Raw genomic sequence first — 12,063 nt, forward strand, 5'->3', positions numbered from 1 at the left:
AATGCCGATGCAAACGCGTATTACACTCTTTGTATGACTGGTACGTATTCCGATGATCGTAGAGCGTTTATATTCGTAATGGAAAACGCGTCGTTTTAACCAATCGAATCGAAATTACGATGTACATTACAGATCCTGATGCACCGAGTCGTAAGAATCCAAAATTTCGCGAATGGCATCATTGGTTAGTTGGAAATATTCCCGGCTCGAACGTCTCCAAAGGGGAAGTTCTCTCGGACTACATCGGTTCAGGCCCGCCAGAAGGAACAGGACTTCATCGTTACGTATTTCTATTGTATAAACAGCCCGAGAAACTGACATTCGACGAACGTCGTTTGACTAATCGAAGCGGGGATAATCGTGGGAATTTTTCCATACGAAAGTTCGCGTTGAAATACAAATTGGGTGATCCTATTGCGGGCAACATGTATCAAGCTGAATTCGACGACTATGTTCCGCTTCTTTACAAGCAACTAGGTGCTTAAGAGGTTGTTGGTTAAGAGGAACAGTCTTGTGTAGATGAAGAATACACAGATACTTTGTATAAAGTTTAATATTAAACGCATGTTCACGTAATACGAATTTCTGTTCTTTACACTTTGGTTAATTAACAGCTTAAATACGTAGTAGTTAGACGCGTGCGTATATTTTGTTTTGTATTGACAAGGAGAGTGCAAGTCGTTCGGGTCATCGATTTAGTTGAAACTTTGCAGGTTTGTAGATTTCGTCATGCAGTTCAAAAATATAATACAAAAGGAAATTATAGCTGCAACTACTGCATACTTTTTGAAATATTTGTGATTAAAGTTTTATTACATTTTAACTACAGATTTATTTGCGACAGTTTTGAAGAAGCAGCGTTGTGGCCCAATGGCGACATTGGGAAATTCCTATACCGGTGGTTGAAGCAGGTCCTGGGTTCGATTCCCGTCCTTAGTTGGTAGTTTTTCTTAATCTATTTTTTATTTTATATTCATTTTTCGCCTATGAAAACATTATAAATAAATAATTGTACATCAAATTTCTTAATAAAAAATTTATTGTTTACTCCTGTTTATGCTAGTATATATTTGTTACAAAATAATAAGAATATCATGCAAGAAAAATATTTCTCTATAGCAATGTTATTTGCTAGAGAAGGAGGAGGAAAATATAAATAATCATTATATAGAGGAAATGCAAAGTTTCAACTAAACCAATGACCCGAAGGACTTGGGCTCTCCTTGCGAGTTTCGTATATGTAAAATTTCGGGTTTATATGTAGGGTTAAGAGGCGTTACTTTGCGATAGAAAAAGAAAAGAAGAAATAGGAAAAGAGAGGTAAGCGTAGGCAGTGGTTGGAGGAGAAACGAAAAGAAAAGGGGCAGTATAATAAGAATTGTTGAAAAGTTGCGAGTGTCAGAGGAGAGGGGATAGTCGGTGGGATAAAACGTTTGTGCAAAGTGGGACATGTCGTAGTTGGTGGAGGTTACTCGGTGTACGGTGATAACGAGACGAGAGAGAAAGAGAAAGAGAGAGAGAAAGAGAAAGAGAGAGAGAGAAAGAGAGAGAGAGAGAGATGAAGTACTTGACGCTAATAGGTAAGTGTACATGTTTGATTAATTTGATTGATTTGAAGGATGGGTGCAGATTTGGAGTAATTGGATCGATTTGGAATTGGTGATGTACTACGTAAACGGGAAATAAAAATATATTACAGGAATTCTTAGCTGCGGTATCCATATCGTTATGGGTACAGATACACGTTCGGAGTTCGCGAAAGCGCGAATCGTACCAGACATATTGGACACGGCACCGGTGGAAAAGATCGAGGTACAGTCTTTTTTTTGCACAATGATATTTAAATGAATTAATTAAATTCGAGGGAGAAACGCGGTCGTAAAGGTGTGTATCGGAAAGAGTAGTAGTAAACGCATACGTATTACACGGAATTATTCGTAAAGAAGAAAGGAAAAAAGAAAAAAGAAAAAAGAAAAATGAAAGATGAAAAATGAAAAATGAATGCGACGAAAAGGAGAAAATAGTACGGGGTCGTGTATCGCGGCGAATAAATTCTAGCTAGTACATATTCGACTGTAATAACGTACATATGAATGTGAAATATTAGGTGAAATACGGAGATAAAGTGGTCGATTTTGGAAATGAGTTAACTCCGACGATGACGCAAAAAATTCCAGAAATACGTTACAAACACGAAGGAGGAGTGCTTTACACGCTCGTAATGACAGGTAAGCTTAAGCATGTTGGAGGCCATAGCCGATATTCGTTCCCGTTACGACTCGTGACGACTTTCACCGAGTTGATGCGAATAAACCTGTTTCTTTCGTTTACCGTCTCTGTTAGTTTCTCGTTTGAATTTGCTGGCAGCTCCTCCTGATCGGTCCAAGATTTCACGTACATATACGTAGATCGAGGTGGTAGCTGCTAAGAAATAATTAACGCGAACGTGTTTCTCGTGGCACGCAGATCCCGACGCACCGACTAGAAAGGGATACAATCGAGAATTTCGACATTGGCTGGTTGGAAATATCCCGGAAGAAGATGTCGGGAAGGGAGAGGTGCTAGCGGAATACGTTGGTCCAGCTCCGCCGAAGGATAGCGGGAAACATCGGTATGTTTTTCTCGTTTACAAACAGAATCAGGGGTCCATTACGTTCGACGAGAGAAGACTGAGCAATAGGTAAGAGGCTGTAATAAATTCGTTATACGTCATATCCGTTTACCGGATTATCATTCGATGCGAATTGCAGGGATGGCCCGCAGCGAAAACGATTCAACGTGAAGAAGTTTGCAGAGAAATATAATCTGGAAGGTCCAATAGCAGGGAATTTTATGAGATCGGAGTACGACGATAACGTGCCCACGTACGCGAAGCTTTTAGGATTTTAAGAGATCCTGAATTGATGAGCAAGTGGAGCGCAACCGGTTTACGAAGAATATTATTTTTATTAGTATCGGGGTGATGGTACTGAACGTTTGTTCGAACACGATTGCCGGACTAATCGAGATATCATGTATATACGTATGTATTGCAGCTATAGATGACGAAGACGGGGAAATGAGAAAATAAATGTTGAAAGAGACACAAGAGATACGAGAAAATCGGTCGATTCGTTTATTTTCGTTGATTCTCGTTACAAATATAAAACGTATCCTATGTAGATTTCGAGACTCGTGGATGGCTTTGGTTTCTTACCGAGAGTCGTTCCAAGTGCGTATACAGTTCGTCCCGAGCAGCAGAGAACGTTCGTTATTCGTTTATCGTTGCGCATCGGACACGATGACTAGAATACGTTGAAAGCGTGTTTCTCTGTATCGCCGAAGATGGAAAAAATGTCAATTCGTTTAAGAGCTGAATCGCTAAGCGCAAAGAGTGCTTTCCTCGCGCGAATCGCATTGAGAATTTAGTACGAGTATAAAGGTACGTAAGTACGCCGCTAAGAATACCGCGCGATCCGATAATAGACCGTGGGATCAATAATAATAATAATAATAATAATAATAATAATAATAATAATAATAATAATGATAATAATGATAATAATGATAATAATAATAATAACAACAACAATAATAATTCGTGGACACGAAGGAACTTGTTCGAGCGAGCATCTTGCACGAGAGCTGTAACTGGATGAGATAAAACGAGGACAGGAACGAAACAGGATAAGCGAGATACGGCTTTTTGAGGGAGACGAGGTGGTGAGAGAGAGAGAGAGAGAGAGAGAGAGAGAGAGAGAGAGGTGTTGTTGTTGTTGTTGTTGTTGTTGTTGTTGTTGTTGGGTGGAAGAAAGAGACGCAGGGAGGAGGATAGGAGAAAGAAAAGTTCGATGCCGACTATTTGGTGGCGTAGAGTTTGATCTCAGGGTAAAACAAGATCCGGATAAACGGTAATGTTCCAACAAAGCCGATGATCTCGCGTGTCGCCCCATCCACCGTTGCCCTTCCTGAGCTTTGACTTTTTCGCAGTACCAGCGACGGTAAGGGTGAGTTGAGTAGGAAAAAGATGTTCTCGAGCAGCCTTTAGAACGTTTTGAACCTTTGCTATCACAGCGGTTGATTCGCAATTGGTCTTCTTGTGATGAACTCCGCTGGTATCGGAAACATTGATAAAATTTGCTTTTAACGGTATTCGAGTAGAAGTAGTAGTAGTGGTGGTGGTGGTGGTGGTGGTGGAAGAAAGTTGGACGGATAAAAGAGGGTAGGAAGAATAAAAAGAGTAAACGGAAGAGATTTCCGACTCTACTTACCATTCTCCGATGTGAAAAACTCTAGGCGCTCTCATCATCATCGTAATCAAACCTGAGTCCGTACGAGGTGCGATTCCAGCTCCTTTGCTCGGTGGCATACAGGTCTGCGCGATATGTTGAAGGCTCCAGTCCCAATTGTAATCGTCGTAAGAGCAAAATTGGGCAGCACATTTTCTCAATTTGTTCCACGTGACACGATTAAACGCCATACCCATATTGTGTTTGCTCGAGATCCAAGGAATCACTTCAGCCTGAACGAAATAAAAGAGACAAAGTTTTTGAGTTGCAACGATAGCGTGGTAACGAGGATAAAATGAATTAGGAAAATCGCGGAACGATCGGTGCGCGTTAGCGCGTGCGCGCACGCGCGTCTGTGCGATTGCTTATTATACGATGGCTTTTTCCTATCTACGATACGAAAGGTAGGTAGCTCGTGTTAATCGTTGTCTATTATTGTTGCGCTTTCTGTGAATTTTATGGATAATTCCTTCGGCAGCCATCGAAAGGTCGCATTGGTAGGAGATGCAAGATTGTTGAAAAATCGATCGGACGAGGAAGAAATTCTTTCTCTTTTCTTTCTTTTCTTTTCTTTTCTTTTCTTTTTTTCCAGGAAAAGCTGAAAAACGCGTGCGTGCGCACGTGCGCGCCCGACTTTGTACTATCGATATAGGGATGAGAAATGGAGAGAATTGCGCGCATAACGGGAAAGGGGGGAGGGTCGTCGAAAGATGTCGGCAACCTTTTGATAATGATTGTAGAGTTCGGGTAGGAGCTGGAAAGCCCATGCCGATGGAGATTGCATTGTCTGTGCGTTGCGAGCGACGGATACGAAGGTGGCAGGGCCAGTGTTGCCATCCATCACATTTCCGCTAACATTGTTGTTTTTCGAGTTGCTTGATCCAGGGAAAGTAGTACCGTTGCTGCTGAAACTGCTGCTATTGTTGCTGCTACTACCGCTACTGTTGCTGCCGTTGATGCTACCGCTGTTGACAATGCCGCCGCCGCCGCTGTTGCTTGTGCTGCTGCTGCTGCTGCTGCTGCTGCTGCTGCTGCTGCTGCTGCTGCTGCTGGTGCTGGTGCTGGTGCTGGTGCTGGTGCTGGTGCTGGTGCTGGTGCTGCTGCCGGTGCTGCTGCTGGTGCTGCCGGAGCTCGGAAATGTGCCGATTCTTCCATTACCGACGTCTTCGATTTTTACCGAGTGTTGTCTCGTCGACGTTTCCCATCTCTTTAACCCACGCAGAAACTCCTTCTGCAGGGCGCTGTTGACGCCAAGGAACTAACGGACGAGGCGAGCGTGAAACATCGACACACAGATATTCATACTGAAATCGTGCTGGTGATTCGGTACGATGACGATTCGTCATACACAGGTATACACCCAATGATTCATACGCGGTCGCGATCTCGCGGCAATTTTTTAACCGCGTAACTATTCATTCTATCATTCTATCATTCTTTTTACCTACTCCTATCGCCGTCTGTCTCTCCTTCCCTTGGTCTCTTTTGCCGCGATAGAACCTTGGTGACACGAACATTTACCGTAACGGAGGAAAAAAAGTGCAGAGAGGGAGAGCGTGTGAGGAGGGGTAAAGGAAGGATCGATGGTAGAAAGAGCAAGAGAAAAAGAAAAAAGAGAGAGAGAAAGAGAGAGAGAGAGAGAGAGAGAGAGAGAGAGAGAGAGAGAGAGAGAGAGAGAGAGAGAGGGGAGAGGGGAGAGAGATCGATCCATAGGACGAAACGCGTATGAAACTGGATCGTAACGAATCGCAAAGACCGAAAGTGGACGGTCGACTACGAAACGGAGATCGAAACGGTGATCGAAACGGAATCGGCAAACTGTACACGCTACGTATATGTACGTATATACTACATGTATTCTGTCAGGGAAGGAGCTATCGAATTCGCGCACCGAACGCGTGGTAAAGCGATTAGAGCGGTTGGAGCGGTTGGAGCGATTAAAACGATTAGAATGTTTAGAGGCATTAGAACGATTAAAAACGATCAGGGCGATCGAAGCGATTGGAGCGATTAGTACGATTCGGCGCGAGTTTCTCACCTTTCGACTAAAGTCGGCAAAATAATTGTAGGTTTTGAGATAGGTGCCCAAGGATAGGACGTTGCATCTTTTGCAGCTATGTTTACAGGTACGTTCCATCAGACTGAGAACGTGCAGAAAATCTTCGGCAACGTAATGATCTTCTTCGAGGAAAAGGATCATGCCGGTATGGTTCCTGGTGATGGACAATTGATCGAACACGTGATTCGCTTTCCACCACCAATGATGTTTCGTCTGCGTAAACTTGGCCTCTCTGTAGTGTCCATAGAGGTCCGGATGATCGGCGTTGATGCAACCGAGATTCAGAGCTCTGAGACGGGTTGCGAGTACGCGCACACCCGTGGCGTAGGCGACGCGGTCGATCGGCAACAGGAGGTGCAAGAAGAAGAAGAATAAGAAGAAGAAGAAGAAGAAGAAGAAGAAGAAGAAAAATAGCGAGGAGGAAGAAGAAAAGTGGATGGAAAGGAAGAAAGGGAAGAGAAAGAAAAGGGAGTGGACGGAACTGGAAATGTGGGAAATGGGGAAAACGGCGCGAATGGCAGTCGCGATGGCAAATAAATCGAGAGGACTATACTCACTGTTCTTTGCGTATATTTCGAGGACAATCGTTGGAGTCTTCGCCTGGGAAACTTCGAGGATGAGTCTGTATGCTATGCGGATAAAATATTTGCATGACGCGACAAAAGTCGACGCTTTGGACGAGATAGTTGATGTCCGGATGCCAAACGTCGTGACTGAAGACCAGAAGCGTTTGCTCGATTCCTTTCGCTTGGGCCAACGAGACTATCAAATGTCTGAGGTAGGTGAGTCGCGTATGCACCTGAATCACTATGACGGGAGCGTCGGTAGCCAACGGGCCGAAAGACTCTTCGTTGTACACTTTTTGCTCGGCATTATCTATGTTACGTCGAATCTCCGCTATTTCCAACTCGGTCAAAGCTTCGGTGCTTCCATTGGTTAACGTCGAGGAAGAACCGTTCCGACGATCTTTCAGAAACCTGGAAGGAATAACTTTGTTCTTTTTTTCCCTTCCACTCCTTTCTCTTCTTCGCCTCCTCATCCACCTCCTCCTCCTCCTCCTTCCCTTTCTTTCCTTTCCTTTTTCACCTCCGTTTCGTTCTTACGAACGCACACGACACGAGGTGACGTCGGAAGGACACGTTTTCTACCAGATCCGATTTACCTATGTAACTCTTGCGGTACAAGGGCGAACAGCGTCTCGTTCGACGAGGCTTGTCCAGTGGAGTTTCGACCGGTCAAGCTGACCACGTGAAGTTGAAGCCACAGGAACGTTGCCAGGAAAACGAAGACGAGCGTCTTCAGGAAATTTCCGCGAACCGATCTGACCGTTCCCAGAAACGCAACACCTGCAAAACGTTTCACCGTCTAAGTTTTAACAAATGCCATATATATATATATATTTCCTAATCTCGCTGTTAACTAAACCAAATAGCATTATACGCTAGCTTTCTTTTTCTCTTCTACTTCCACGTAGTAGAGTAACAACAACAGCAGTAGCAGCGACAGCAACAACAAAAGCAGCAGCAGCGACAACAACAACAACAACAACAACAACAACAACAACGACGACGACGACGACGACGACGACGACGACGACGACGACGACGACGACAACGACGACGACGTCGAACGAGCTACGAACGAGTTTCAACGTTGTGGCTTACCTCTCATTCTGGCATTTTCACGCGTCCGTTCTGAAAGAGAAGCAAAGATAGAATTGATCAGTGGAATGCGTATGCCTTGGATACAATGCTAATGATAATTGTGAATCACGCGTCGTTTATCACCGTGACGGATTACAGTGGAGGGTATTTTAATTCTAATTAAGGAGGGTAAGAAAAATTGCACCGTTCGAAGGGACACGTTTTACGCGTTGCATTTATTCTTTGCCTTTCAACGCTGTCACGGATTACGCTGAAGACGTATCGTTACGTTGATCTAGGACATTCGTAGCGACATACACCGACATCGATGCAACAATTGACTAGGATCGACGTAAAGAACTTTGAGACGTCTTACCTCTTGTCGGAGAAAAGGCGCAACAGACGATGGTCCCTCATTTCGATGAAATCTACGAGAGAAAAGAAAAGAATACGAGAATCGGTGAGAAGGAACGTGTCTTCGGTATTTCGTCGCAGTGGGAAAGGGAAAGAAGCGAGTGAAAAAGACTGGCGTTTAGGGGGGCGTTTCAGAGGCGTCTACGACTGGCATTCGAATCTCGGTTGTTATCGGTTACTCGAAATCGGAGTGTAATTTTTTTCTTTGCAGCTATAGAGTAGGCTGTTTTCTCGTTACTAGTCTGGATACTGGACGATTCGTATCGATGGAGTAGAGGAAATGTTAACGGAGGAATAAGAACGGAAGAGAATTATTCGCGACGACGATGACGGCGACGACAGCGACGACGGTCACGACCACGACGATCACGATCATTTACGATCGATTGTTCGATGCTATTGCTTCTTTTCCTTTCGCCTTTCGCCTTTTGCGGATGCTGGTATTTCGGTTTGTTTCGAAGGATTGCGAGCGGTTCGGCTATCCTTTTATCGAAGAGCAACGCAAGCTACGCAGCAGTTTCGAAAAGAACGCGTTTCGAACAGGTCCACTTTCATTTCTTTCAGTCGTTTTTTCTTCTTTTCATAGCGGCGTGCACGAAAGACGATTCGCTTCGGCGTTAACTTATTTTTAGTATGGCACGCGGCAGACTCGTAGAAAGTTGGAAGGGGAAAGCGAAGAAGGAAGTGGAGAAGGAGAAGAAGAAACGGCGGAGGAAGAGGAAGAGAAGGTACGGATTAGCGGTAGTGGGATTAACGAGGTACTACGATAGCGATGGAAAAGATAGGAAATGTCTGGCAGCGGCTTACGCGATCGACCTTGATCGCCGATTGTCGTGGATCGTCGTCTAATCGTTGCGACGCGTCGCGTCGCAGTTTTGTCGTCTTCTTCCTCTTTGCTTCTATTATCCTCCTATTACGTTCCATGGTCGTTGGTACGCTGGTAATTTTTGCCGCGCAAATATGCAGAAAGGAAGAAACGCAAGGTACATACTTGCACGCGTACTTACGCATAGGTACGAACGTGGGGACAAAACGATGCGTAGGATTGGAATTAGTAGATTATTAGTCGATCGGTTGAGCGGAATCTTTCACAGTCGCGCGTTTCACACTTTTTCCGTTTCGTTGCGATCGAAAGTCTGCGAACGCGAATAAAGAGATAGAAAGACCGATAACGAAGGAAGACTCAACCACGGCGACCGCGTCTTTCTCTCTAGGGATAGCGAGTGGTTTTCCACGGATGAGCATCGAGTGGCTCGATATCCCATTTTGCTTGGTGCCCAGCCAATGTAGGTCAGCTGAGTTGGCTGGTTGACGCGAAACAATGCGGACATCCGTGAGCAAGTTAACCGCGATATCCTCATCTTACGAAGCAGAGGAATGGGGCAAGAGGAGAAAAGGGAAGCGCGACGGGCTACTCGACACGGAAGAAGCAACGCGAGCAACGATAAAACGCTCCGACCTTCCCCCGTTTCCTTTTTGCCACTTTGTCACACAGCTTCGATCGCATCTTTCTCTTCGTCCCGATCTCTCTCTCTCTCTCTCTCTCTCTCTCTGGCATGCTTCGTCTCTCGTACCTTCGCCTTCGCTTTCGCCTTTGCCGCCTTTCTTCTCGTTCTCACTCTCGTCCTCCCTCTCTATTCTTCGTTCTTCTTTTTGCCATTGCTCGCTTTACGTCCATATACTCTCGCGTTCTCATCTTTTTAGATGGAAATTTCGAACTGAAGCTCGAAACTTTATGCGCCATCGACACTTTCAGACTCGAGACTCTTTCCAGTCGTTTCTCACGCCGTATTTTTTCCTTTCTTTTCTCTTTTCAAACCAGCTAATAACGCGCCAGCGAATCGAGCGTGCTCGCTGCCACTGGCATTACCCCGGCTGATACTGGCGGGTTACTCGCGAATAGAAAACCGCGAGCGTGTAACCATCGTAACGACCAGAACCAGTGGTTAACGAAAGCGTTCGCGATCCCGCGTTACGCGTCGTGTTTCAGCTAATTCGTTTGACGCGTAGATGCAAACGACTGGACGGACGACTCTCGCGAGTCGGTCACGCATCGGTTTCAAGGTAAACCGGCAAATTCTATTTCTCGCGTCGTCTCGTGCGGTTTCTTCGCTATCGTCGTTACATACGGACAAAGGGGAAGGGGATGAGAATACATACGTATAAAGCGCGCGCGCGCGCGGGCGCGCGAGAGAGAGAGAGAGAGAGAGAGAGAGAAGAAGGTCGAGACGTCAATGCGTATAATGGAAAAGGAGCGTTTCGAGGCGAGGAGTGGATCGAAAGTCGACAAACGAAAAGTGGAAAACGCGACGAACGATGTAGAAAACATAGTGGAATGGCGAGATGGAGAATGTGGTCGCGTACGCGTAGGAAAAGAAAACGAGGAGAGAAGGAGAGGGAGAGGGTGAGGGAGAGGGAGAGAGAAAAGCTTAGGGGTTGCGTAAAATATCGATCAGGCAGGTAGGTCCGGGACAAAAGCTCGGGCTGTGGCGAGACGAGCTCGAGGTCGGCAGCCATGGTTTTAAAAAGGAGAAACATCGATATTTCGACGACGCTTAGGCTTATCGACCACGCAATTACCCGTTCGGCTTTTGATTAGTTTTATCTTCAACTTACGTAGGTCCAACGTTCCGGAGGTTTCGTCGGCAACTTTGGCGTATCGATGTCACGATCGCGCGTTATTTCCAACCAATCACGTATCCACGAACGCGTCGAGGTAGTAGATCGCGCGAAATACGGAAGGAACGAAGCAACGACGATTCATCGTGATCCGTTTCTGAATTACGTTTGATTCGACGATGCACGGCTCTCCTTTCCTACGTTTCCGTCCGTCTGTCCTTCCTTCCGCCCTTGCTCCTTTCCTTTCTTACTTCCTTGCTTGCTTCCTTTCCTTCTGCGCGACGATTGCTGCTCACCGTTCGCGCGACTTTGGCTGGGTACTGCGATCGCGACACGGCTTCCTAGAACAGCAGAACGAACGCGCGACCGCGCGATCGCGACCCCACCCACCCTTCCTTGCTTTTCCTTTCCTTTTCGTCTCCACCACCGCTTTCTACGTTGCTCCGGTTCCACGCGGCTATGTTCACACGGGGGTGTAATTTCTGCCGAGAGTCGATCGATCTTACCATCCCTCCTGTCCTGCCATCCCTCGTCGGAAAGCAACGTCGTTGTTCCAGCATCGCTTGGACACTTGTCCGTCGGTGTCTGCGTCGATAACTACGATGCAGCTCGTTATCGTCCCTCCGTGGGTAATCGGTTCGCGTATTCGGTCCTCGCGGGGTCGCCACGCGACGCGTCCAACCAACAATCGCCATCGCGAAAAGTCCCTCGCAAACCTTTCTCCGCAGTTTCAACCCGCGTTTCTCCAATATCCCATTTGTCTATATATTACCCATACGTGCGATTGGATACGTATCGTAAGCGGATAGACGAAGGGGTACGTTCCATCTGAATCTCTAAGTTACTTTTCAACGATGCTTTATTAACCGGTATCGATACATACGGCCGATTCTCGAGCATTTTTTTATAACGATACTGGCTTTTACCTGGTCGCGGGTGGGCCAGGTCATTGTCCCCGCCGATAGTTGCAGTTATTTTTCCTACGATATATATACGTATATGGTTTATACCGTACGTGGGCATTGCATACGCAGACGTATTCGAAACACCGATATGCGTA

General features: G+C 45.8%; 3 protein-coding genes across 7 annotated transcripts in view; 2 read left to right on the plus strand and 1 right to left on the minus strand.

Annotated features, from left to right (window-relative positions):
• The window catches only part of LOC108554445 (protein D2), a 1,929-nt gene extending 1,353 nt beyond the window's left edge, over positions 1 to 576 (plus strand). For all 3 annotated transcript variants that reach the window (XM_017909728.1, XM_017909727.1, XM_017909729.1), the window contains exons 3-4: positions 1 to 40; positions 133 to 576. In XM_017909728.1, coding sequence (XP_017765217.1) covers positions 1 to 40; positions 133 to 485 — 393 coding nt within the window. In that variant the 3' untranslated portion in view covers positions 486 to 576. The remainder of the gene's footprint in view (positions 41 to 132) is intronic.
• A 575-nt stretch (positions 577 to 1,151) lies between these two features.
• On the plus strand, positions 1,152 to 2,909 carry LOC108554470 (protein D2). Its single transcript, XM_017909765.1, has 5 exons — positions 1,152 to 1,580; positions 1,700 to 1,812; positions 2,108 to 2,228; positions 2,467 to 2,680; positions 2,751 to 2,909. The coding sequence occupies exons 1-5, from the start codon at positions 1,559 to 1,561 to the stop codon at positions 2,887 to 2,889; spliced, it is 609 nt and encodes a 202-aa protein (XP_017765254.1). The 5' UTR covers positions 1,152 to 1,558; the 3' UTR covers positions 2,890 to 2,909.
• Positions 2,910 to 3,840: 931 nt separating this feature from the next.
• Positions 3,841 to 11,546, minus strand: Mgat2 (alpha-1,6-mannosyl-glycoprotein 2-beta-N-acetylglucosaminyltransferase). 3 transcript variants are annotated; one of them, XM_017909761.1, is made up of 9 exons: positions 11,001 to 11,546; positions 8,347 to 8,398; positions 7,992 to 8,021; positions 7,490 to 7,673; positions 6,885 to 7,304; positions 6,307 to 6,616; positions 4,990 to 5,526; positions 4,251 to 4,501; positions 3,841 to 4,091 (listed from the first exon to the last, which is right to left on the minus strand). In XM_017909761.1, the coding sequence occupies exons 3-9, from the start codon at positions 7,996 to 7,998 to the stop codon at positions 3,863 to 3,865; spliced, it is 1,938 nt and encodes a 645-aa protein (XP_017765250.1). In that variant the 5' UTR covers positions 7,999 to 8,021; positions 8,347 to 8,398; positions 11,001 to 11,546; the 3' UTR covers positions 3,841 to 3,862. The 3 variants fall into 3 exon arrangements, with proteins under 3 accessions (XP_017765250.1, XP_017765251.1, XP_017765252.1); XM_017909762.1 differs by lacking the exon at positions 11,001 to 11,546 and adding an exon at positions 9,959 to 10,461; XM_017909763.1 differs by lacking the exon at positions 11,001 to 11,546 and adding an exon at positions 9,392 to 9,633.
• Positions 11,547 to 12,063: the final 517 nt, after the last annotated feature.

The sequence above is a fragment of the Eufriesea mexicana genome, unplaced genomic scaffold, assembly GCF_001483705.2.
Source record: "Eufriesea mexicana isolate 0111107269 unplaced genomic scaffold, ASM148370v2 scaffold21577, whole genome shotgun sequence".
Lineage (NCBI taxonomy): Eukaryota > Metazoa > Arthropoda > Insecta > Hymenoptera > Apidae > Eufriesea > Eufriesea mexicana.

What these genes read in the sequence shown, in the direction of transcription:
- LOC108554470 (XM_017909765.1), top strand. Translation starts at nt 1,559, where the DNA reads ATGAAGTACTTGACGCTAATAG. An exon ending in GAAGTACTTGACGCTAATAG is followed by an intron (nt 1,581 to 1,699) that starts GTAAGTGTACAT and finishes AATATATTACAG; the next exon opens with GAATTCTTAGCTGCGGTATC. An exon ending in CACCGGTGGAAAAGATCGAG is followed by an intron (nt 1,813 to 2,107) that starts GTACAGTCTTTT and finishes GTGAAATATTAG; the next exon opens with GTGAAATACGGAGATAAAGT.
- Mgat2 (XM_017909761.1), bottom strand. An exon ending in TTGCCGACTTTAGTCGAAAG is followed by an intron (nt 5,527 to 6,306) that starts GTGAGAAACTCG and finishes CTCGTCCGTTAG; the next exon opens with TTCCTTGGCGTCAACAGCGC. An exon ending in TCTACAATCATTATCAAAAG is followed by an intron (nt 4,502 to 4,989) that starts GTTGCCGACATC and finishes TATTTCGTTCAG; the next exon opens with GCTGAAGTGATTCCTTGGAT.